This window comes from Lethenteron reissneri, chromosome 23 (genome assembly GCF_015708825.2).
Source record: "Lethenteron reissneri isolate LAM-NWPU_2019-01 chromosome 23, ASM1570882v1, whole genome shotgun sequence".
In the NCBI taxonomy this organism is placed as follows: domain Eukaryota; kingdom Metazoa; phylum Chordata; class Hyperoartia; order Petromyzontiformes; family Petromyzontidae; genus Lethenteron; species Lethenteron reissneri.
Genome location: NC_083801.1, coordinates 16302655 through 16329054, shown reverse-complemented (window position 1 = coordinate 16329054; position 26400 = coordinate 16302655). Strand labels below are relative to the sequence as shown.

The 26400-nt window shown below is 39.9% G+C and overlaps 1 protein-coding gene across 7 annotated transcripts; it reads left to right on the top strand.

The window, feature by feature from the left end:
• The first annotated feature begins 571 nt into the window (after positions 1 to 571).
• Positions 572 to 25761, top strand: LOC133346103 (microtubule-associated protein tau-like). Of its 7 annotated transcripts, XM_061557493.1 has the most exons (14): positions 572 to 666; positions 7796 to 8129; positions 11188 to 11268; positions 13730 to 13897; positions 14502 to 14581; positions 15090 to 15821; positions 16273 to 16429; positions 17611 to 17673; positions 18006 to 18334; positions 19316 to 19408; positions 20813 to 20894; positions 21656 to 21768; positions 22184 to 22277; positions 23118 to 23290. In XM_061557493.1, exons 2-13 carry the CDS (start codon positions 7823 to 7825, stop codon positions 22274 to 22276), a joined length of 2298 nt encoding a protein of 765 aa, XP_061413477.1. In that variant the 5' UTR covers positions 572 to 666; positions 7796 to 7822; the 3' UTR covers position 22277; positions 23118 to 23290. The 7 variants fall into 7 exon arrangements, with proteins under 7 accessions (XP_061413477.1, XP_061413475.1, XP_061413478.1 ...); XM_061557491.1 differs by lacking the exon at positions 22184 to 22277 and having other exon boundaries at positions 23118 to 25761; XM_061557494.1 differs by lacking the exons at positions 13730 to 13897; positions 22184 to 22277 and having other exon boundaries at positions 23118 to 25761.
• Positions 25762 to 26400: the final 639 nt, after the last annotated feature.

Sequence of the window (26400 nt, the reverse complement as noted above, 5' to 3'; positions counted from 1 at the left end):
CGTCCCCGATTCCACCCCTCCCCTATCCCCCCTCCCCCCTATTCCCCCCTCGCCTTCCCCCCTACCCAATTCCCCCATTTCCCGTCCCTCCCCCATTTCCCCCATCCCCCCTACATTATCCCCCCCTCCCCCATTCCTCCCCTCCCCCATTCCCCCCTCCTCCCCCATCCCCCCCATCCCCCCTACATCATTCCCCCCTACATCATCCCCCCCTCCCCCATTCCTCCCCTCCCCCATCCCCCCTCCTCCCCCATCCCCCCCATCCCCCGACATCACCCCCCCCCTCCCCCATTCCCCCCCTCCCCCATTCCCCCCCTCCCCCATTCTCCCCCTCGTCCCTGATTCACCCCCCCCCCCATTCCCCCTACATCATCCCCCATTCCCCCCCTCCCTCATTCCCCCCTCCTCCCTCATTCCCCCCATCCTCCCCCATCCCCCCCATCCCCCCTACATCATCCCCCATTCCCCCCCTCCCCCATTCCCCCCCTCCCCCATTCCCCCCCTCCCCCGATTCTCACCCCTCGTCCCCGATGCCACCCCTCCCCTATTCCCCTTCCCCCCTACCCAAGCCCCCCCCCCCCTCCCCGGGTCACGTGAGCGCGGCGCGAGGCTGCGACTCCCCCTCGCGCACTTTGCGAGGCAAAGCGGTGGCGGCGGCGGCAGCAGGTGCGTTGGAGCGCGGTTAATTTATTTTACAATATTAAGTTTGTTTTATTATTTCGGATAAAGGCACGTGCAACCGTATCGCTGAGCAACGTTTGCAGCTATCGCGTTGAGTTGTTTGCTGGGTGTTTTTTGTTGTTGGGTTTTTGTGTAATTTGCGTGTCGACGTTTAATGATCGCCTCACGTTGGATTTTGCAGTAATTTAGACGAAGCCTCAATAGCAATTGAATTTCATAGCGCGCTTAAGTCGTTGCTTCGTCCCCATTGGGTGGGGTTGCATCACGTGAGGGGCTGCGAGCCAATGGGAGGCACGTATGGAGGTGCGGGTTGCCTATGCGCTCTAGGGAATGTTAGGGCGGTGCCTGGGAGGTGCGTCTCTATGGAGCGCTTTTTTGTAGCGGTTATAATTTGTACAACTCAATTTACGGGCTTTTGTTTGCACCGATGGGTAACCCAACAAATGTCGTAAAATTATGCACACAATGTACGCCGAGTTTGACGAGCTTCGTGTGAATTTGCATTTGCGATTGTTCCTAAATGGGTCTTGGCTGGTTAAATGCAGAGGGCGCATTGGGCAAGAGGCATTCGTGTACAAATACACTAATTTATTCGAGTTAAATAAAATAAAATTAAGACAAATTGCATGTTTAGAATACATTTGAGCATCGATGTGCTGTCGTAGCATTTTAAATTGAGCATGGATATATATATGGACGTTTCTTATAATGTTTGTTTATTCAGGAATCCTGAGTTTTAACAACATTTTTTAATATTTGGCCATTTTTCACGCTCAAGAGTGGATAGAAAGGCGATTCTCCGTGAAAAGATTCACAACCCACTTGCTGTACTGCCGCATACCGAGCTGCGAAGCCCAGTGGGTTTGGGTGTTTGAACATATTGGTGTCATCTGTCAGCCCGTGTCCCCAAAGTGCCCGATGGCAGATGTCAGTCACGGTACATTCGGGATAAGCTTTTTATGGATACCCAAGATGGCAAGTAAAGTAACGATAAAATAATATATATTGGCGGTTATGGAGACTTACCGGTAGAAACGACCGTTTGTATACTTAAATGGTGAATGATCTCAATGATCAAATTATGATGGAATGGTGGTGCAGTGGTTAGCGCACTGCGCAATCTGTGCCATTCACCCGGCGACCTTTGAACCCGAATTCGATTCCCGGCCAAGGATGATCAAAGTGGTGTTTCCCCCTCATATTCGTGGGTTTTCACCGGGCTTTGTTACAACGGAACTAGCCAATACAGGGCCTTCCTGAGAAGGTCTTGAGACTGAGTTGAGGCATTCCTGAGTAGATGATGGCAATTGTTATACAGTCCACTTATTACTGTGTTGTCATTTTTTTGAGAATTGGTTTATGGTAATATGTTGTGTTACATAACGGTACGTGTGATTAAACATGTATATTGGACTATTTTAGTGTCACGTATCACGCCTTCAATTACTAGGTATTAATTGGATAACCATGACGCAGCTTATTTTGTTTTTGCGGGTATATCATACTGTAGTTAATGCAACATACCCGATGCACACCACTGTTCCATGATTGAGAGGGTTCCATTGTGACTCCCTTTGTGAGCAACTAATGTCATAAATGTCTTGGCATTGCACTTTATTCAATTTCATTGCGGGGACACGTGCTTTTTTGTTTTGCAATTTGCAGATTAAATTCCATTTTCTATAATGAATAATTTGTCTCAAACCACTCAGCTTGAGCTATCCTGTGCTCTCTTCTTGATTGTTGTCTTATCTATTATAGATCAGGTCTTGCTTCTATCTAGATGAGGCACTGATGTCCACTTAGCCTCACACTTTAAGTCTAAGTTGTTGTCCCCATATACTGCTTAATTCACAATCCATTTCCTTCCTGTACATGCACAGTCTCACTTGCTTATCTAGATTAATGTACTTGCAGAGTTTTAAATGCCGATTATTTTCAGGTCCGTGAGATGACGCAACAATTATACTGGTAGGAACCTCCTGGTTATACCAGCCCACAGGGGATTATTGTATCCGTCCGTCCGTCGTGCATCCAAAAACGGGAGGGGTTTTGGGCTGAGGGGAGAGTGGGGAGGGGCTGGGTGGGGAGGGGAGGGTGGGGAGGGGCTGGGTGGAGGGGGGCTGGGTGGGGGGTGGGAGGGGTGGGGCTGGGTGGGGAGGGGCAGGTCACCCCGTGGTGCCCTTATAAAAACTCAACGTTTAACCTACTCACGCCGGCTTGTGCCCGCCCTCACAGTCGGGCATATTTACGGAATACACCACGCCGCCATTGACCTTGGCCATTGACCGAGCAACCCAACGTTCCTACCAGCTCCCTCCGCAGGAATGTGTTTTTTCTTGTAGTGCCCCATCATCCTGGATTGCCATTACTTCAGATTTGTATTTGCTCACGATCTTTTTGCTTATATTTGTGGTGTGAATATGGGTGCTGTCACCGATTTGCACATCCAGTATATTCCCCGTTGTAGATTAGCTTCACGTGATTAATATTTTATTCAGATTTAATATTGTGCATTCTATGCCATTGTGTATTGACTATGAAAGCGTTTTGGCATATCTTAATGTCTAAAGTGATTCAGCCATAACATTTGCTAAGGAACTACATTATTGCCATTAATATTAAATTGGCTCACTAAATGTTATCTATATAATAACCTACTTTTGTTTATGCTTTGCCAAGATGTACATTCTCTTAAATAAGTGGTATTTATGTTTTAAAGTATACGCATAGCCTTGTTACATAATGAAACACCGGATTACACACCAATGAATATATAAGGTTAGATTCGAGACATAAATTGTGTTAAGCCGGCTAAAGAGGTATGTTGTTACATCGCCATTTGTTAATCAATTTGGCTTTAACCGGCAGGTTTTAAAAATGGTTTCATTTATAAACAGAATTGTTGCTTGTTATATAAGGTGGATTTATCTTTGTTCACATGGCAGGAGTGAAGGTCATTGAAAAAAATGTGTTTCAAAATATTAGTTTTCCTAATTGGACAGCTATACAATTCCTGTGCAAGTCTTCATTATAACCCAGACTGAAACATCTCTGAACTAATTATATTGAGGAAATGTATTTGGATCTGTTTGGGTATAATTGCTCATTAATGGATTTGTTGAAACCGTCAGGGAAAAACATTTGGAACACCAATGTAGTATCTGAAAACCACCTTCAAATTGCCATCTTGCTATGAATATGCAATGATAAAAACGGACTTTAATTGTTTTTCTTTTTTAGACAGTTTTTATCCACACTGAAACATCCAGTCACAACATAACTGGTGTCTGCAAGATGAGTCTTGCAATGGTCTCATCAGCAAAATGACAGCCTATGTAAAGCTTAAAGTGTAGCTCTGCAACTGCTTGCTGACCACTTCTGGTGGAAGGGCCTCCACTAGCTGGAGCTCAATATCCCCTCTACAGGGCATTTGGATTACTGTTCCACCCTAGCTAGACATCTTGGGAAAAGGTGGAGGTACCCACAATTTATCCCACCACACACGACCAGGCAATCTACCAACTGTGGTACATTTAAGAAATGTGCCCATGGTTTCTACTGCCCCACCAGGAGATAGAATAAAACTGGCAACCTTGTAAGCCCTATGTGCTAATTTGTTACACCACAGCAGCATTTTGATCATATGGTGTATACTTCGTGAATTACTGTACAGCTGTTGATAACCATATTTTATGTGGACAACTGTGACAGATTTTCTCCTAAATTCAACTTTCATGTATTTTGCTTAACACCTAATAGAGTAATAATTTGGTAATAATTCCAAGCAGTGCTAACATGCGCATCAGTTTTGTTTGCTGTGCATAATCGAGTTATGTCCTTCCTGGAGTAAAATGTTGACTATGTGTAAGATTGTCTGCCTTACTGTATCTGTGCACGTTTGTGCGGGACGACAGTTTACCGCAAAAAATGGGAAGCTGCTATCAACAACACAAGAGGCAGAGTGAGGTGTACACGTGCATAATAACGTTTTTATTTCACACCTTTACGCGTATTTTCACGTGGAATTATTACATTACTGTATAACAGGTAAAACAAGCCCACTGGACAAGTCTACACAACTCGTGTCATTTGTTTTGTTCATGAAAAAGGCATTTCCCATTAGTTTCCAGCATATTTTCTGTTGCCTGTTCATGTGTTGTGTACATGTCTCAAACGTTTATATTCTAATGCTGTAAAAATGAAGTAAATCCATCTTGTTTTGCATATTGTTAGTGCAATCAGGTCTAACACAGAAAGGACCTAATAGAGTGAATAAAATGTAAAGGCAGTGAACTAAACCCGGAATATTTGAATCCTACATAATAACACGACTTGATTATTAAATTACACTAAGTGCAGACCATGTCTGTTTTTTTCCTTTGCATTAGAGCAGTATGAAATGTCCCACTAATTGTATATGCATTTCCTATATGGGAAGTGGTTAATTTTATCAGGGGCAACCTGCTTCACGAATGCCCATATCTAAATCTCCATGCTGTGCCTTATAACGTCATTTTGTATGGACTATATGCAGTCTATATTCTGAAAATGCCATATTTCAGGTCATAGTTTTGAAACCTCCATTTTACAAAGTCCCACAGTTCTAGCCTTTTGTGCAACTCAGACCCGCTTTCGTAATTTTATTACTTGAAGTTATAAGTATTTATGTCTTTATTTGATAACTGCTGTAAAATGTATTTAAACACTCTTAACACATTTGATTTGGGAATATATGTTCATGTTGTGCAGCTTATCTACGCATAAACAGAGCATGGGACTTAAGATTAGACTTAAGATTGTAGAGTGTACTTTTGAAGTGACGTTTATTTAAGAAATGTCCAAAATAAAATACAGTAAAGTATTGCGCACAAATGTCACGCTGAAGTTCAGGTAAATATAATGAGCTGGGGGTGCAACATAATACAAAGCAAAGTGTGAAACTTTACTTGATGCATTGTCTATCATGGTATTTTGTTACATTTAACACTCATCACAATGTCATTAATATATTCGCCCTATAGTAACTTTGGTACAGTGCATTCAAGAAAAAGTCACTTCATGTTTGATAACACACCCCCGTACAAATATCTGTCGGATCAGTCCTGAATCAAGACAAGTAGGCATTGCATGAAGTCGTCGGATTGGTTGTTAATAGATTTTAACAAGTGCAAGTATTGATGCACCACTTTACTTGAATGTTGTGTGTAGTTTAAGATGGCAACACTAAGCTGTGCCATTTATAAGCTGTAGCCACATTACATCTACGAATTGTGCTATGAGAACATGAATTTTTACTAAGTAAAATACATTGGGTTATGGAATGTCATTTTCAGCTTCATTTATTTGGTATAGCCCTGTGAGCAATTCAGCTCTTGAATCGGGTGCAACCGCAGGGATCAATGCCACTAACATTGTATAACACATTCCTGCGGAGGGAGCTGGTAGGAACGTTGGGTTGCTCGGTCAATGGGCAGGGTCAACGGCGGCGTGGTGTATTCCGCAAATATGGCCGACTGTGAGGGCGGGCACAAGCCGGCGTGAGTAGGTTAAACGTTGAGTTTTATCAGGGCACCACGGGGTGACCAGCCCCACCCCTCCCACCCCCACCCAGCCCCTCCCCACCCTCCCCTCTCCACCCAGCCCCACCCCTCCCATTTTTAGATGCAGGACGGACAGACAAAATAATCCCCTGTGGGCTGGTGTAACCAGGAGGTTCCTACCAGTATAACATTTATATAATATTTAGTCATGAATCTATCGTATAGATATTGAAGAGATCCAGGAAGTGGATATATATTCATGTCAGTACTGTAAAAGGTAAAGGTGGAGCCCTGCAATTGCTTGCTCATTCCACTGTAGGGAGTGGTCGAGAACCCCACTCGGGGGAATTGTGACCTATTCTTCCATGCTCGCCAGACTTTTTAAATCAATGGTAGTACCCCCACTTTACCCTACTACATGTAACCTTGCAGATCGACTCTTAGTTCCGTGGTTGTACAAAATGTATGTGATTTTAAAGAAAAAAAATTTGAATACACTTTACATTTCATTTAGTTTAATTGTACGCATATTTCATTAATATATTTTGTCACAATGTTATCAGCAAATACAGGTTCATAATAAAGTTTAGGTATATGTTTAAGAAGTCAGATGATAAAATATGCTGGAGTTGAATGGTGGGTGCAGATTTACAGTTCGGAGAACAATTGACCCGAAGGGCCCATGCATAGATAAGCATGAACTGTCATTGTGTCTGACCGACATTTAACAGTTTCTTTCCAACATCTACAGGAAGAGCATTCAAATACAGTATATATATTTTTTTAAACACTAATTTTAATAGCTTCAATTAAAGAGAAAAGATTTAGAAATGCCCTTGAGGAAATCTAAAGTGGAAAACGCCCCTCATAAAGCCAACATTACCTTTATGCCTTTAGTTGATTTAGCAATCTAATGTAATTGATAGTTTCCCTTATCTGTAAAAAATACATCCATGTCAGTAAATTATGTTTAACACAGCTGCACCAATCTACTAAGTCTCTTAATTGTAAGAGAGATTAAGATAACAATGGCCTGCCTATTACTATGCAGCCTACTTACTGTTGCCAGCCTTTCTGGGATATTTGGCTGCCCTTGCAGATGGTGGAGCTGATTGATCCTCAATGTGAGAGGTTGATAAATCTACCATACATACAGCGGACAGAGCTCCCATGAGAAAATGTTTTAGGCTAATTGAGTCGCTGCATTAGTTATAACGAAAAGCACAGGTTAAAAGAGTTCATCGCTGTTGCATATTTTCCATCCACTATGTTGTATATGCCACTTACATTGATATCATTTAAGTGAATTGCTTTTCAACTAAATTAATCACATCTTGTAAAACTTTAGGTATACTTCTATTACATTTTCATATTCTAGTTACAGTAGTTTTAATGTGGGCCCACAAATAAGTTGCTTATTTATTGTGTATCATTTATTTGTGTTTTTAAGTTATCCACATTAAACCTGTATATTTTTGGAATAAAGACTGCCATTGTATTTTTGTACTTTATCCAAATGATGTTAAACTATATGCTCCTTTTTTAACCAGATCTTTTTGTTTTGGCTTCAGTAGGCAGAGCAGAAATCATTCGGTGACATGGCTGAAGACGAAGACTGGCAGCAGCTGCAGCACATGCATCAGCAACCCATGGACAGCAGCCCAGGAGCCTCACCACTGGGGCTTGCACCAGAGGGAGGCATTCTTCTGTCGCCACACAATGTCTCTGGAGCCAAGGAGCACGCTGTTGGCACACCTGAAGCACAAGAGAACAAGTCCATGCCAGAGACAAAGAAGAGTCCCGTCCATGAAAATGGGCACAGCTTACCAAATGTTAAACAAAATGGGGTTGAGGGAAGCCTATCTTCAGTTAACGCAGTAACTCCATTAAAAATGGAGAACCAAGGTTTGTGCAGCGTTGGTCAGATAATTTCTTGGTCCTGGTTTGCTGCATATGTTACTCGTTAAGCATTGCATCATATAATTGCTGTTGTTATTTGTTATAGCTGGTAGTTATTAAACGTCTACAAAAATTACATTGATCATGGGGAGGCTGTTAAATGTGTACGGCCACAATATTTGATTTACACAAAATAAATTACACCTACACACAGCGCTGCACATTGATGCTAACAGGGATTCTATCAGGCAACAGATAATTGCGTTTGATAACTACAGTAGGCTTGGCCTTCATTTTGCAGTACTGTAAATGATTTGATTTGACTCAAGCGAAGCATCAATTTTTACTTCACATAACAGAAATAACCTAATTCATATTATTTATAATGTAAAATTATGCACTTTCTATTGTTGGGTAATACAGCACTTACGTGCACTTCGTTGACTGTTTAAATGCTTTTGTTTGTATTGAGTCATGATTTGATTGGACCACAGGTTTTATGCGGTAGATGTGTTCCAAAAAAGGGGTACACAAAGCACAATCCCACGAGGAGGGCCTACAGTATGCACACACTGTTGTCCCACGTCCTACCGCAGAGCTTATGAGTGAATTCAAACCGCATAGAGCGATTTAACACGTAGGCTTTCGCGACCAATATTATTCATAATATAGGTTTTTGGGTCAGATCGCGTTATTTATAAATGTGTCGTTATCCTCCACCACCCGACACGGCCAAACAGTAAAAAATGTCACGTTTTCAAAGGACAAATTAATTGACTTATTTAGCCCCACCGGTGTGCTGAAGAGAGAATCAACAGCATTTTAAAATTTCAACAGTGCGGCCTGGAAGCGTATTATCAAATAAATACAATTACAATTCCTTATAAGGGAAACAAATACCAATGAATAACAATTGAATGATTACCAATCTATATAATTACAATACCCTCCCCCTCCTTGCCTCGAATCACTGCACCAGATTGAATTGAATTAAATGATGACATCACCCTGATGCTGCTCTATTTAAGACCGGAAGCAACAGGAGAGCACCATTCTTGCCCGATGAAGTTGATTGTTATCAGCGAAACGTCGTACTACTCAAATTTTAAAATGCTGTTGATTCTCTCTTCAGCACACCAGTGGGCTAAAGAAGTGAATTATTTTGTCCTTTGAAAACGTGACACATTTTTTACTGTTTGGCCGTGTCGGGTGGTGGAGGGTTACGACACATTTATAAATAACGTGATCTGACCCAAAAACCTATATTACGCATAGAGCAAATTTTCCATGTGTATGCGAAATCGCACAGAACAAACTCGCATAATGCGAGGAAAAACTACTCCTATAGACACCCATATGTTCCCATAGAGACCTATAGGTTTACACAGATATCCACAAATTTACAGACTCAGATTTACAAAGCTAGGGAAACCTGTATTCCGTTAATTTACTATATATTAACATGTTATCAAACTCAGATTTGTATATGGCCTATTGTAAATACAAAATATATGTTCTGTACAAGTCCAGATATTTCTAAGTTTAAGGAGCTTTTATCATGTAAAATGTACAGTTCTGTCAATCCACTGCTGGATGAAGGCTTCTCCAGGCCGTGTCAGTCATGCATGCTGTGTTGTTTGACCATGCTTCACATATGTACGGGTAGGTGAAGGTTCAGATACATTTCGCCATTGATGTTAGCCGTGGCATGAAATTTTACTTGGGTTTTCAGGGTTCGTAATGCAGTGAGTGAACCATTACATCATTTCTCCATCCTTTTATCAGTCCATTTACACAACATTACATGCATACTGAGAATAAAATGTAGCTGGTAAAAGCTTATATTTTTTAAAGGTACACAATGCACAAAAAAGGTTTTTTTGTGCAAATTGTTAAAATATAGGGCAGTCGTTGCATGCATACTGTACTTTTGCTCAGAGTGACCTCCTTGAGGCTGCAGCTGACGTGAGCGTGCATTCATTACCGGCTCCCTTGCTGCTCTGCCAAGCGCTCCAGTTTGCTGGGGAGGCTGCTTTATTCTACAGTGGAGCTGCTGTTGCCATAGCAATGTGTTAAAACCCAGAGAGCTTGTAGACAGATCACGTGGGCCCACCCTGAACCAGACTGACCTCACTCGACATTACGGCTGTCTGCAAACCCCATTGGTGTGACCATCCTGCTGGGTTTTTTTTTTATGGAATTGGCTTCATGGGTCCCTAGTGTGCAGGCTTTGTGCTTCTCGGTTTGTGTCAAGCTGTGGTGCTGACTGGAGTTTTTTTCAAAATTGAGGCACATGACACATCAACCTAGTTTATGTAGAGTATCATGTTGGTACGTGTGAATTATAGGCCACCTGCTTCTTATACATTGCAAATAATCTGTAGTTGATTTATTCATGTAGACAACTCAATTACATTTTATTAGTACGACGATCATAAAAAATATAATGATTTAACTGTTGCATTTGGTAATTCTGCACATCAGCAAAATGCTGATTGTATGAATTAGGTCAGTGATGCCATCTCTGAATAAAATAATTCAGCCATTTTATTTTTATGCGCTACTTTCAATTTACATTTATTATTCATTTCACTGTTTCTTTTCCTCCAGTTACATCCAGTTTTAACCTGTAAAATAGTATTTTTTTTATTACGTTTTTACTCTTGCACAATTTTTTTAATCTGATCCAAAGAGTCACGTATAAAATGTCAATGAAAGATCCACCCATCATCGATGGCTAATAATACAACCTGGTAGTTTGACATTCATTGTGCCGATTTGATTACTCCAAAATGGAGATTAACTCCAAACATGACATGACAAGATATCCTGCAAATATTTATGTTTTATTCCTACAGACTTAACATTAAGCCGACTACGTGGAATTATATGCCTGCTACGTTTATTGTGTGACGATTGGAGAATGCTGTAGTGGCATTTTATATAAAATAGTCCAGTGGATGGATCCACGCCGGGGTGAAGCAGCAGCACCACCTCGGCTGTATTGTTCCGCAGATAAATTGGGGACGCTCACCATTTTTTTCTCTTTTTGTTTCCCACCCAGCCACGACAGTGCCGGTCCACCTGCCACCATCACCACCACTGTCTCCTCCCCTGAACCTCCCAGCTGCCGGGCAGATAGATGGTAAGCAAGGGCTGGACTGTTGATTTTTGTTCGGCTGCAGAATTATATAGGTCCTACATTTTATTTGTATCTCTTATATGCTGATTTCTTAAATTGTAGTTAATATAATATTTTTTGCATAAAACGCATGTATTATTTGTGTGCTTTCTAGCAATGCATTTCTAAAAAAGGATTTTTACTCAAACGTGAAAGCAATATTCAGCCATGTTTATTTGTTTCCTGTAAGGTTGCATGTAATAAGAGGAATTGCATAATTTTTTGCAACATTGATAATTTCACTGCAAAATATATAAATGTGGCTTTTAAATGTGTATTTCAATGCAACCACATTGTCAATCCCTTAATTGTGATAACCACATGGTGAATTTTGCTGAAGACAAGATATCAATGCATGGTATGCCCATTGTGCAAAAGGGCGTGTGCCTTTTTTCGTATTGATGATCCACACTCTAGATCGGCAATATAATTTTGATCTAATGTTTGGTCAAGATCAAACTAATATCATTTTTTTAAATCATTTATTTGCTAACGTGAGTCGAGATGTTTGTGAAATGAACTGCATGCTGGTGTGTTATTTTTTATATGTATACTCCACTATGGCCTTTTCACCTCTTGAGATGAAGAATGACATAACAGTATCAGCCAGTATTGGAATCACCTGCCTGCAAATATATCATACATACACACAAATAAATAGGTTTACCTTTCACATTAAATTATCAGAAAGTGTGATGGATGTTAAGTTGGGGACTATGTTGTCATTTCATTTTGCAATTGTTACCACTCAAGCAGTCTTTAATATTTAGTTTGACCTCAATCTCATTTACCCTCGAATATAAATCACCCACTTATTTCAGATGTTATATTAGCAAGGTTGATCCTCTACAGGAATCTGGATCGAACTGCAGTTTCCTCAAGACATGTGAACCTTATGGCGGTACCCCGGGGTGCCATAGTATCCCGGTTCTCGCATAATGTCCGTGATGCAATCATTTGTAGTCTGTTGATGGTCGGCGATGCGGTAATCGATGCATCTCGACGAGCTGTACACGATGCACTATTAATAGTATAATTTTTCGATAACGGATTTTTTATGCTAACATTTGGCGTTTCAAAATCGCCGAGTAGCACTCATTTTGGATTGATTGGTACCCCAGTCGCGGAGTTAAGTTCACCCCTGGAAAGAATAGTGTCCCAGAAATAAAATATTAAATTGCCTTGGCCATTTTGTATTATTTGGTACCCCGGGGTACCGCCATAAGGATCATATATAGTGTATTTACCAAGTTAATTAAGTTTTATGCAGGTATTGTATGCTTCCTATTTCAGTCAATTTGTGTGCTTATTAAAAGTCGAATGTTTACCATCACTCTTTGGTTCTTTCGGTAAGTCACGTAGGTAGAAAAAATAATAGATCACGACGTTTCGATCGCCACACGAGCAATCGTCTTCAGGTGGGAGAGAGAAACAGGCTGCTGAAATAAGTCCTTATATATAGATTTTTCTACCTACGTGACTTTACCAAAAGAACCAAAGAGTATGAATTCCTGCAGTCACGAAAGCTTCAAATCAAGATTGTTTACCATTGGTTTATATTTTAACGTTGAAAACCTTGACCTCACTCTTGCACATGCGTTGACTTGTGTGTGTAGCAATTAAATACTGCTAAATTAACTTTTCAGCACACATGCACCAGCTTAAACCCATCTTTCAATGCTCTCACTTGGAAGCATACAGGACGTGGCCAAGAAAATTAAGCATTTGTCTTAGCTAAAAATTACATCCTGAAAACCCTGGCATTTATGTCGGATTGTGGCATTGCTTCTTTACTGTTTTTCTAATCTTAGATCTAACATTTCTAAAAATATTTTCTAACATGTTTACTTGTACAGTCATTAGATAGGTTCTATGCAAGTGTGTTTTTTTCTCATCAGAACTTCCTCATTATCAAGTAATATGGTGATTAAATCTTGGCACATTCATGTTCCTTATTTTTATTCACGAGTTTAAACGATGACCGTATATGGCATCCATATGTATAAATGTAGAGACGTTGGAGGTCAGTGTGCAAATTTAAAATGTAGGTAAAATCCAACCTGGTGTTTGGCTTAGCCAAGATTGTTTCTGAAAAAAAACTATAACGTCAAAACATATAGAAAGCTCACCATATTTAATTCAAGAATGATGCCTTTTCATTAATAATGTATTTTCAGCATCTTTTCGTGTTATCAGCATCATCAGCCATTGTCTCCACTGCTGAATAAAGACCTCTGCATGCCATTGCTGTCCCTTGCGCTGCCATAGTTTGCATTGCCATGTTTTTTTTCTCCCAAATACGGTAATGCACGAAGGTGCTGGTATGTGCGTTGCATATTAATTGACTAAGATTTAATTTTAATGCATTGTGGGTGTTTGCACTGTCACGTGGTCCTCATGCTCCACCACTCGTGTGCCCATGTAGACGTGTCTGTCAGCAGCCCAAGCACTGAGCTAGGTGTGCAACAGAGCCCAGAAGAACACATAGAGGCGGTTCTTTTGGAGACTGTTGAGGCAGGACAGCCACTTAAGGAAGCTGAGCTCTTGGGGGAAGTGGAGAGTCCTGAACAGCTGTCCCATGTGTGGCAAGAAGGTGTGTCCTTTTGAAATATACCAGTCATGCTCTCTGCAGCAAAGGGACTTTGTTTTTAAAATTTTATCGTTTTTATTTTGAGGTATCTTCGATTAAAATTGCCCGGGCAAGCTTTCTATTGAATGTTTTCATTCCATATGTGCAACCACCGCATTGTATGTGGTGGTTTAATTTGTTTCCTTTCACTGTGTACTCATTTTATACTTGACCATTGTTTTGTGCATTCTCGTAAGCTCATTGTGATTCCTAAATGTTGGTGTTTTTTTTCCTATGACCCTTTTATGATGTTCATCAGACACATTTGCCACTAGCTCATCCATAAAGCAGAAGAAGAAAAGGAGCTGCAAGATAAAGTAGAAAGTGTGCAGGTTTTTCCCACTCATATAGCAGCAGAGCACGCTGTCGAGGCCTACACCAAGGATGATGCAGGGAGCCCTGAAGATCCATCGCCGCTAGAAAAAGGTCTGAGGTGCTTGCTGATATCGTCAGATTAATGGATCCGTTGTTTAAATTTACTTGATATATTCGTCAATAAATCCTCACGTATGTTCCTCAAGTGTATAATGAAAAAAAACGTTTAAAAATGCATTGTTGTTCCCCACAGAGAGCAGAGCTCAAAGTGAAGTGGTTTCTAAAGATGCATCCATTGAGGAGACAGCCTTGAGTTGTTCCGAAACAGAGAAGGTATAACATCAATATCTGCACTTGTAGAAAGCATTATCAATATATTCATTTATTATTAAGGCAGGGCTTCTTTAGCCACATCCAATGGTTCATGCTAACTGATGATAAACTGCCCACCACCAATCCGTTTCTATTTACATATACATTTTTAAAGTTTGAAAATCATATTCAGTGCAAATCATACTATTTTATGCACATATTACAACACATTACTTGATAATGTCCACATAATATAGATGTATATTTAACAAAAAATTCAGCCGTTAATATTTCCAGATGCTGCACATTGCATATCGGGTAAAGGCTCATTCACAACTTGTTATGGAAAACGTAAAATTAAAGCCCACATCTCGTGTTGTTTTATTTTATGTACAATGTTTAGTTTACTTTGAATAGTATTAGTTTAAATTATATTTTTTGCTGTTAATTTAATTTTTGTATTTTGTTGCTTTAATGACAGTGATTACTTTCATTTTTTGCATGTTTTTTGGTTTACTTTCCTGTCAAGACAACAGTAGCAACGACCTCTGCTCCTCTTGCAAGTATAGATTTAGTCAAACCAAGAAAGTATCTCAAAGGTTCTTTAGCATCAAACAAAACATCCAGAAATTGCTCCACCTTATTTTATTCAGCAAAATTGCCAATTACCCAGTTGGACAGTAAATCTTCTCACACATTAGCAAGTTCAAAAGTCTCAGAAACACCCACCAGTAGTAAAACACTGATCCCCAGTTCAAGAGATAAGACATCTACAAGGCCACGATTCTCAGCAAATGTTGCATCCACTAAAACTCCAGCAAAAACATTGGATTCAACTGAAAATGTAGAGCCGACTATATCTCTTATGAAAAATACTCCCAGTGTTACACCTGATAGACAAAAGTTGGGACCTTCAAAAACTAATTCTAACAAAAGTAGGCCAAAACAAGTGTTTGAATCGGCAGAGTCCGTGATAAAAACCACTGAAAAGCATGAGTCGATAGGTAGTACACCTGGAAAAGTGCCCCTTAATAAACCTGCAGATGTGAAAAATATTTCAAGCTACAAATCGAAAGTATTTACTGCAACTCATCTAGCGAGCCAATCTGAAAGGACTAGACCCGGCACTGCACCTGAATTTAGAAGAGATTTAGGTGCAAGTCCTAGAGCTGCCACCTTTTCTAAACTTTCAACCACTTTCACAAGAAATACATCTGTAGCCATTAGACCTACATCTGCCAGCATCAAAGTTCACACTAAGGTAAGGAAAAAAAGCTGAAATCACATTAAATATTGCTAAAACCAAGGCATGGGCCACCACATTATTAATAGGAACATTTGTGACAAAGTGACTACACATAATTTGTATTATCCTCTTGAGTACAGAGTTTGTGAAAAAGGAGTTTTTAGTATTAATGCTCTTTTTACGATTTGGGTACATATGATACGGATATCATTTTTACATTTATATGTTTAACTTTTTATTCTATTTAGAAACCAATCATGGATGAAAATGCATACTATTATACTACAGTTATTAGTCTTGAGCAGCAGTTGCAATTTTTAAACATGTTATGAATACATTTTATGAGTTTTTAGAAAAATGTTAGAAATTATGTTTTGTCTTTTTATCATTAACAAATATACATGAGACTCTACCACGTGTATTTTAATAAAGAACTTGTTTTAATATAAAACTAATATGTGGACAGGTTGTAGACCTCAAAAGCCCACAGAAGAGTCCAGCTACGTGTCCAGACCCATCTGCTGCCAAGCCATCCTCATCCCCACCCAGTGCTGTGAAACCAAAGACCGAACCAGCTGAACTCAAGTCCAAGGCTCCCAGTTCTGGCATCCCAAAAAGAACTGGTGGGTTATGTGGAGAAGTGAATATCTGGATTTCGGTACACCTCCAGTCTTATTCTACACTTGTCGACTGGACATCTGTACAAAAATAGCTTTATAACTCATCGGATTCCTCAAGTATAAATAAATATTCTGATTCTGTATATTGATTGTTCAAAGTGATGTTTCCTCGTTAATAAGGAAGGGAATGATAAGTGCATGTAAAATACCACGAGGTATTTTACATGCACTTATCATATAGATGATATTTTACTGACATTTTAGCGTCTGCAATTTTATTTTGGTTTGTATAGAGATACTGTATTTTAACTGTTTTAAAATATAACAAACACCACAGTATTACATTGGTAAAGGTGACAGCTTGTTTGATTGTGGCCTATAATCTTGATTGCTGTCCTATAAAAAGAAAATAATTGATATTTGAAAACAAGTAGGTTTGTTGATCATTAAATAATTTGTAGAGAATATAAATAACGTGAAGTCAACAGTGTATAGCTCTTTTCATATTTTTTTACGGAAACTAAATTTAGAATGAGTACATAAGCTATTTGCTCTGCCTTTAAATGTCAATTTTTTTTAAAATATCCGTTTTTTGCCTAATTAAAGAAATATAATTAAATGCAAGTCTTAATATGGTGGTCACCCACCGTAGCCATGTGACCACTACAGTCCACTGGAATGAATAGGGTGGGGAAGGAAGGTTAAGTGCAGTGGATAGGAGTTGCAAATAACAAAAACCTCCTGTCACAAACTCATGGTGATGGAGAGGTGCGACAGAGGGAGATACACAGAGATAGAGGGAGACGAGTAGAAAACGAGTGGTACAGTGAAACACAGGGACCGAAACGGCAAGCTAGGATGGAGAGACAGACAGGGTGATGGAGACTCAAGGGAGTGAAAGAAGGACGGAGCCTGGGATGGGTACAGACAGATCAAAACACAATAGGGAGAGACAGAGAAAGTGGGAGGGAGACGGGCACAAGTAAGAGTGAGAGGCAGATGCTTGTCCGTTTATTGAAAAAAATTGGAATTGGTACCTTAGACACCTTATAGATTGAGCCAATGCCAATCCTGCTGGTCATCCTAATACATTTAGTGTCTTTATTATTTTGCAAATTACATGGTATTTAATGTTACAGTGATTTTTTAAAAGACTTATAATGTACCTGTATATCTCAAAACAGATCCCAAGCTGGCTGACCAGAAGAAACTCGATTCTATACAGCAGAGGTCCCCGAATGCTACAGGTGAATAACCAGTCGCATCTCATAGTTTTGAAGAACAAAAACTAAAATTTTATGCACGGACATTTTTTTTGGAACTTTAGTTCCCTTTACCTGTTTATATAAATATTAGTTTGATTTGTTACTGTGGAGAAGTGATACACTGTAAGATAATATTTAGCAAATTATAAATGTTTGTAGCTCACTGATGTGGTTTCAGGTTGTACCACGTGTTGTTTGACTGTCTGATAATTTGCTCTGTGTGCTGGGAGCTTGATTTCCAAAAAATAAATCTGAGAGCTGTATGGTACAACTGTGAAAACCTACATTGTATAAATGCTTGTCTTGGCCAACAGGGGCTATGTCTGTTCGAGCCAAACCTACGTTCAACAGAGACAAAGAGGAGAAGAAGGATAAGGGGAGTGGCATCACTACACCCACCACACCAGGGACCCCAAAAACAGGGGGCACCCCTGGCAGCCGCTCACGGGGTTCGGGCACACAGCCTGCTACACACCGCGTTGGCGAGAAGCGCATGGTGGCTCTTGTACGCACACCGCCTAAGTCACCGGGGTCCTCGCGACAGACGCGCCCCATCACTACCGCCCCTATGCCTGACCTGAAGAACATCAAATCCAAGATCTGTTCCACCGACAACATGAAACATCAGCCCAAAGGAGGCAAGGTGTGTCATTCTCTGTTGCTGGTGTAACAAGTGTTTGAATTGATCATGTGATGCTTCATAAATGTGCTCATTATTCACCATACATGAGGTTCTTCTGAAGACTTTAACATGTTTTGGAAAGCTGCTCTTGGTATTTTAAAATATGGCTCCATAGATGTGTTTTGCCATGTACCTTTTTTTCTGATAGCATGTTTGGGAACGAATGATTTAAAATACCACACCACTACAGAACTTTTTTTGCACATTCAGAGACGAGAAAAACCCATAGCAGAATAATAGTGCAGGCCAGAAAACGAGTTTCAAACAACACACAGGGATGTGTGAAAAGTACAACACCTCTGTGCATATGTAAAACTATCTGCAATTCCTGAAGAAATGTATTCTGGTCCTCTTGTCTCAGGTCACCTTAAAAAGAAATGTGAGAAAATGTGAGCGATTGACAGGCAGGAGTGATATGGAGGTGTAAAATTGTGGACTGGTTTCTTTATTATTAGGACTCGTCAGCATGGTATAGTCACATGCTCGCCAATGCAAATTCTGCATTTGACACCATATATGTGTTTTTTTATATTTGGTTGGAGTGTATGTGTGATTTACACCGTATTTGTGGTTTCCAGAGGCAGTGAACATTGGTGACTATAATATACTGATGAGTCTTACTGATCCATGATTTCCATATCTCTATCTCTGTTGCCTGTCAGTAAAATTTGTGCAATTTTTTTTTAATAGTGCCTTACGACAAGAGGACTACAATACACCTCAAGAAATACTGATGGTGTTTGCATATGCGCACACAGGCTGTGTAATTTACACCTATTTGTGTTTTTGAAACATCAAGAGACAATGGTTACAGTAATTTCAGCTTTGGAGTTTCTGTTTTTGTACAGTTGTATTACCTACGTGGGTGATGTTAGCATTTCTATAAAGGCATGAACACAGAAGCCCACTCCGAGGTATGCCGCAATTTGTTTAACTTTTCAGGTCAAGATTGAGAACAAGCCTTTGGACGTCACTCATGTTGTGTCAAAATGTGGCTCCAAGGACAAGATCAAACACGCCCCTGGTGGTGGGAATGTATGTGCCTCTGTTGTCAGTCCTGGCATTACGTGCCTATGTGACGTGAAAAGTGGCTTATTATTACTTAAAGAATTATAAGACGTCAGTTTTACTGTTGCTTAATGTTGTGTCGTGGTCATCATTTGCAGAAACATTTCCCCAGTGTCACCCTTGCCAGTTCAACAGTGGCACTCAAGATACCAAGTTGTTTATTCCTGAGGCCATAGCACCAGCCCCTAAAGAGGGGAGACACAGGCACAAGTGCTGTGGCGTATGCAGCATTATATCCGGCAAAAGTATTCGTGGTTCAAATCATCGCTGTTTGGTGGAAAATTTCAGATGCCCGGCTATTGCTAATTCACTAAACCACACGCTTCTGACTTGCTTAGGTGGTATTTGTAGTGATTGGCACCATAGGTGCTTTTTCACGCTGCGGTGGTTGTGTTTTAGGCCAATTGTTGGAAAGTTGAAGCCAGAATGTTAAGATTTGGTGTGAAATGGCAGATGGCAACGTTTGGAAGGACAGTTGTGAAGACGGCTCTCCACCCACTCCTAGATGAGAGCTCTGGACAGGTTCTACTGTTTCGCCAAATTGACGAGGGTGGCAGTGATACGGAGGGGAAAATAGTTTTTTGCATCACTTAAAATGTCAAAACTCATTTATCACACTTGTTGCTGCCATCTTTGCATCCCACCCACCTCCCTGGAGAGATATCTGGGGTGTGGTTGCTTCTCCAATCATCTTGGGGAAAATGGGAAACGGTATAATTCCTCCAAGTGACGCCTATTTGTGACCATTCCCTATCTGGCTGGAAAGGGATTTGCTGGTTTCAAATGACCAAGTCATACGCACATCAAGGTCGGGAGGTAGAGGACTGCACAAACTGGGACGATACAGTGCAGAAGTGTAAATTGGAAAGTTACCGAAATTAAAACATTGTCTGGGAGTCCATCTGCGTTCTGTTAGCGATGGTGGCAGTGACGTGTGGGAAATTCGTTTTCACAACATTACTGAGAGAAATACTACGTATATCATTTGATAGTTAATCAATTACATCTGTATTCTAGTAATGCATATAATTACCAAAATGTATGCTCTGCTGGTAATACATATGGTTTACCATTTATATATTTGTAAATGTGTTTGGACTGCCATTGTATTGTCCTTTAAACTAACACCTGTCCCAACTAACATTTCTGTATTGAATAACGCACATTTTGCTTGTAAAAGCATTTAAGATACTATGCTCTGATTAAAATGATTTTCTGTATTATACTGCAAGTCCATGAATGTACTGTAGTGTGGTATTGCAGATATTGCTGTATGTGTTAGAATTTCTGTGTTATTCAAAGTATTCATGTTTATGTGTATTATTTGATTGTTTTTCTTAAACCTGAATGTATTCTTTGTTTAAACTTTAGGTCCAGATTGTCAGCAAGAAAATTGACTTAAGTCATGTGACATCCAAATGTGGCTCAAAGGATAATCTTAAGCATAAACCTGGTGAGTGCTGGAGATATTACATCTTATCATCTGTAAGTTCAAATACATTTGTCAAGTAACATTTACCTAGAAATTAATTATTGGCTAAAATATGTTTCAATCATTTAGATAAATGTATTTTACAGTTTTCAGAATTGGTTTTATTCCTGTGCTATGGAATAAATTAGATATAACTTTGTATGAAATGTAAATTAAATTAAATTAACTTGATTTCTTGAAACACACCTGAAACCAAGGTGTGAATAAAGTAATTGTCATAAAACTTTAAATTGATGTATTTGTCTCTTGTAAATTTAATGGGTCAAAGTGGAAAATTACAGAATATATTAAATTATTCCTTATGTCCTGTGACTGAGCAATACATCAATCAAGCTTGAACTTTTGTTCACAGAGATGGTTCTGCTGTGATTGTAGTCACATAGTGACCAGTGTTTCAAAATACTACTGACTTCATATAGTTTTCTGGCTACAGGTAGATATGTAGTCCTAGCCTTTGTTCAGAGAAGCTTTCAAAGATAACGTTGCTTTGATCAGTACAAGGCAAGAACATATCTGAGTGGATATAACTTAATTTTTACATTAATTTCCTCCACAGGATTATCTTTTGGCAGTTATGATGCAGCTATTTTACGCAGTGTGATGTTTCATTTTGTGTCGACACTAAGCGTTTGTGCTCCAATTTATGAGGACATTGGTGTCATTTCTATTCCGTGAATTAGGCAATTTGAAACGGGTTATAAGAAGGCTCATTCTTTTTGCAGGTGGCGGTCACATTTCTATTGAGAACCACAAGCTGGAATTCAAGGACAAGGCCCAGTCGAAAGTTGGCTCCATGGACAATGTGGATCACATGCCTGGTGGGGGCGTTGTGAAGGTAGGACAGCTCCCTTAGCTGACCAGGATGTTTTTACTTACAAATTAGTTTTTTTTTATCTAAAAAATTTGCATATATACTTTGCTTAATTTCTGATTAAAGTTGTGTACGTATTACAAAGCAAATTTTCTGTGGTTATACATAAAAAAACTAATATGGGAGAATTCCAAATTGAATGGTGGACCATCATCTGAAAAAAGGAAATTTTTTTCAAATTTTTTTTAAATCATACCCTCATCAAACTTGAATATGGAAATTATTTTATATAAACGTGAGCTTTTCTTTTTTCGATTGTTTTCACTTAAAAATTCGTCTTGTACGTTTCATTTAGCTTTCAATTTTCATGTCCATTTTTGTTGTGTTTTTACCATGCTATTGTTTCATCTTTTGCAAAATAACGTTTTTATTTTATAAGGATATGAAAGATGAAGAGTTAACAGTAGTTGAAACAATCATTGTTCACTCCACATATTCCGAGGATGCTGAGGCAGAGCAGAGTCACACATAATGTAAGTATTAGAAAAATATATTTAGAAAATGCTTATTTTATTATTAAAATAGTAGGGGTTGTTCGGGGGCGCCTGTGGCGGCGCCTGTGGCGCCCCCTCACAACCATTTACATCCTTCGACCAGGAAAGTCACAAAAAATTGCACACGAACGACACATTCACGCAAGCACCCGATGCTCCGTTTTGAAGTTTTAAAATGAAACGTCTTTGAATTGTATTATGTTTTGAATTAGATCATTTTATTTCTTCATTAAAAGCTTAAACATTTTACATCTGGAAGACTTAATTGAAAAGGACATTTCGTGTTCATTTTCTCTCGTCGTCAAGTAGATGGCCGTGCTGGGGGTTCGGTTCGATGCAGACTTTCACCTGTTTGGGACTGCGGGATTGAGATAAGGCAACATATAGAGCTGGCCGTGCGAGAAGACCGCCGTTTGCAGATCGATTCCAACGTAATCGAACGTCTGTCCCTGCACCTCCATCGTTCATGCAGGGGGCGCGTAGGTTTGCAGCGCCCCCTGCATGAAAACGACGGAAAGTGCAGCGTTCATCACAGATAGATAAAGTTATGCGCTTATATTAGAGTATACTCAATAATGTCATTGCATTGAGAAACCTGGTAAAAAAAACTTCAACCAGCTTTACAAATACATTATCTTTTCTATCATGAAAATGTGCACCAGCTCGTAAAACAGAGTGGTGACTCACTTTGCAAGAAAATAATAGGAACACTTCCATTATATGTTTTATCAATCCATTCATAAACCATTTCATTTCTCCAGTTCATTTCATGTGGCACGTTTCTCCTTGCCTCCGTAATATGAAGCGTCATCCTTGCAGATTGAAAGCCACAAACTGAAATTCCGCGAGAGTGCCCGAGCGCGAACGGACCATGGTGCCGAGATTATAACTGTGTCGGCAAACGACTCGATGGGCGGCTCCCCACAACGTCGCCACTCCAACGCCTCTTCCACCGGCAGTATAAACATGGTGGAGCCACAGCTGGAGACACTGGCTGACGACGTCACAGCTGCCCTTGCCAAGCAGGGACTGTGATCTGTTCCACAGCAACACGAGTATTTACACTTGCACGCACACACCATCACACATTCATGCAAACCCATACAGCAAGGGAAGTCTATTGGAATAGTATTGAGCCGCATAGCAAGTGCTATAAGTAGTCAACGCGTGTTGAAATATTTACACGTCACAACTTCCAGTGCTGATGGGTAATACAATGTAAGTGTATTTATTTGCACCATTTTGCAGCCTGCTTACATGTGCGCATTGACAATGAACTGGTTGCAGCGTTGTGCCTATTGGCCACATTCTTCTCAATGCTGCAGACAACACCAATCGCGCAGCTTAGCACAGTAGTTGGATGTGGCTGCTTTATCTTCACAGGGTGTGATGCTTGCTGGCATCTGTCTGGCCCATGTAAACAGGTCTTTCGATATTCGCAAATAACATGGTTGAGAAGGTTGTGTGTATACATTTAATTTATAGCATGACAATATGGTTATGTGAAGGCATGGTTACCCTATGATATTCAAGTGCATTAAGAGCCGTTCTGACATGACACGCCCTGTGCACTAATGCACTATCACAAAGTATATTGCTCTGATGTTCACTTACATGCCATTTTTGTTTGCATATTGTAATATCATGCATACCATTGGCTGCAGATCGCTTACAGGGATGCATTACTTGGGCTGTGGGTATTCACACAAATATGGTAGAAAACGTGTGCAGCATGTTTTATTCGGAGGTGGAATGGCATCCTTTCATTGCTGCTATTTTATAAGTTTTGAAACATGATGACAATTGAAACAGGTATGGGAAAGCAACATTATAGGTTGCAGACATACGCTTAAAGTACGTGTGAAATTTAAATGCATTGTATTGGGTGCAGAACAATACCACCGAAAAAGTGTTATCTACCGGTGGAAAAACGTTCATTTATAATAACCTTTTAACTTATTAGCTGAGGCAGTATACTATCCAGTAGGTAAGCAAACATGAACCGTGTTAGTAGATGTTAATATTTCGTTGACGCTTACACGTCAGCAAATCAGTTGAAAATTAGTTTTAAAAGGGTAGTTGCCAATTTCACGTATTATAGTATGAGCGAAATGTAGCCATGTGTCTACAGTGATGAATTTATAGCTGATAAATCGTTGTTGCCATCTTTAAATGAAGGAAAAATCTGATGTCCTGCATGTTTGTAGTAGTTTGTGGCTTTTTACTGTTAGATTGGTATGGCTGTAGCTGAGTGGGGTTAACATTTTGTGCGTCATGTCATTTGTGGTGCTGTTGTGTAACTTGCCGTCAAAAACTGCACCTAACAAGCCACATTGAACAATCCTATTTGTAGTTATTACACATAATCACTTCATTCTAAACATGATGCAGTTTAGCATGGAACAACTATAATATTTGACTGATCTTGAGTGCCGGCTCCGTGATTAGCCTATATTGATTGTGTGGTGTAGGTTTGCAGGCATTCTCAACCATAGTTCTGTAGTCCTTTAAACAGCGAGATGGAATACGCATATATTCACACGTAGTTTTTTTCGTTTGCCATACTTTTTTTAATCAAATGAAGAATGACGAGCATAATAGTACGATGTATATTGTTTTGTTGAAATGTCATATTTGGCCATTGTATGAGCTCTTATTTCCGTTTAATGTAATTCATGGAATATGTACACTGGAAACTTACATGTCGATCGGTGGACATTGTATGATTTACGAAAGCGCAGTATGAAACATTCTGTGCTGAAATACAATGGTACGACCCCACTGGTAGACATGTTGAAATGAATTGCAGAAAATTTGCACAACCAAGTTATCCAAACTATTTAAAAACGCCAAGAGGGGTGATGGGATGTGGGTGCAGGGTGCGTGATTTGGGATTGTAGTAACGTCTCTGCTTTTCCACCATAATTTGTCACATGAAGGCATCCAGTCTGGAGAAAAAGAAAATTGTCTGGAAACAAGGTTTACAAAGTATATAACGTATACACAAGCAAAAGTCAATTTAACACTGCATTTGCCTGATTATGCTTTCACTTCAGTAAGCACACTGCGGGCAACTTCTCAAACCTTGCAACCGAAGCAAATGCCACAGGTTTTGTAAATTCCAGAATGTTTTTAGTAACAGACAATAAAGGGTGGAATATATTGTGAAGTAATACAAGGTGGAAAAATGGAGTTCATGTACCACATTAGGCTACAGTTTGCTCGGCGAACAGCTGCTCTACGCGAGTATGTTAAGGGAAAACGGCGATTGGAGTCGAGGACGGTTCTAACCCTTCCCAGGAAATGTGAAGAAACCGAAGTGCTTACTGTGAATTTGATTATCTGCGTGCACAGTGACTATGTGGCTTTCCCCTTTTGCCGTGTGATTTTATCCCAGTTATTTGCACTTGTTTTAATTAGTGTGGCTTTGTGTGTTTTGAAATAAAGCTGTTCCTCCACCTCACGCTGTTGTGGTGTGGTGTACAGCGTCACATCTGGTCTTACACGTGCGATGCAGATGTACATGTAAAAGCACGTTTGTTAATCCATTGCTGGATCAGCGCTTCTCCACGGGTTATTTGACCATACTTCACCACCTTGGTTAGTGCTGATGGTTGAAGATGGAATATAGAACAATCGATTTTAGTGTTTGCATTGCCCACGGCCTACAATATGTGCATAACGGTTTTCCATTAAATCAAATCTTGGCTCAAGCCTGCTTAGATTTATAGGTCTGATGGGAACGGGCGTATTCCGAGTGATTTGGTATTAAGCTCACATGGCATTCGCTATGCTGTTGAACTGATAGATATATAGTTAAGACATTTGAAATGTCATGCCAATGTAGATGCATGGGTTATTCTGTGATTACAATTGTGGCGAAGTATTCAAAAGTTGCAGAGGATTTGTGTTTGCTTTTCCACAGGTGTACTTAGTCAAATGTTAAGTTGCGTCTTACTTTGCATGCGATTAATATTGAAATGCTAAGACAGCAATGAGCAAACCAAAACGCTCAACCCGTTCAGATAATGGGAACAGTTAACACGCTCTTCCCCCTAGTGTTAATTTTTGAGTACTCGTGCCAGACTGCGTTGTGGATCTT

Excerpts from the sequence above, each read along its gene's own strand:
- LOC133346103 (XM_061557491.1), top strand. The coding sequence starts at position 7,823 with ATGGCTGAAGACGAAGACTGGCAGCAGCTGCAGCACATGCATCAGCAA. Across the intron at positions 18,335-19,315 it reads ATCAGCCCAAAGGAGGCAAG|GTCAAGATTGAGAACAAGCC; the intron begins GTGTGTCATTCT and ends TTAACTTTTCAG. Across the intron at positions 20,895-21,655 it reads TAATCTTAAGCATAAACCTG|GTGGCGGTCACATTTCTATT; the intron begins GTGAGTGCTGGA and ends TTCTTTTTGCAG.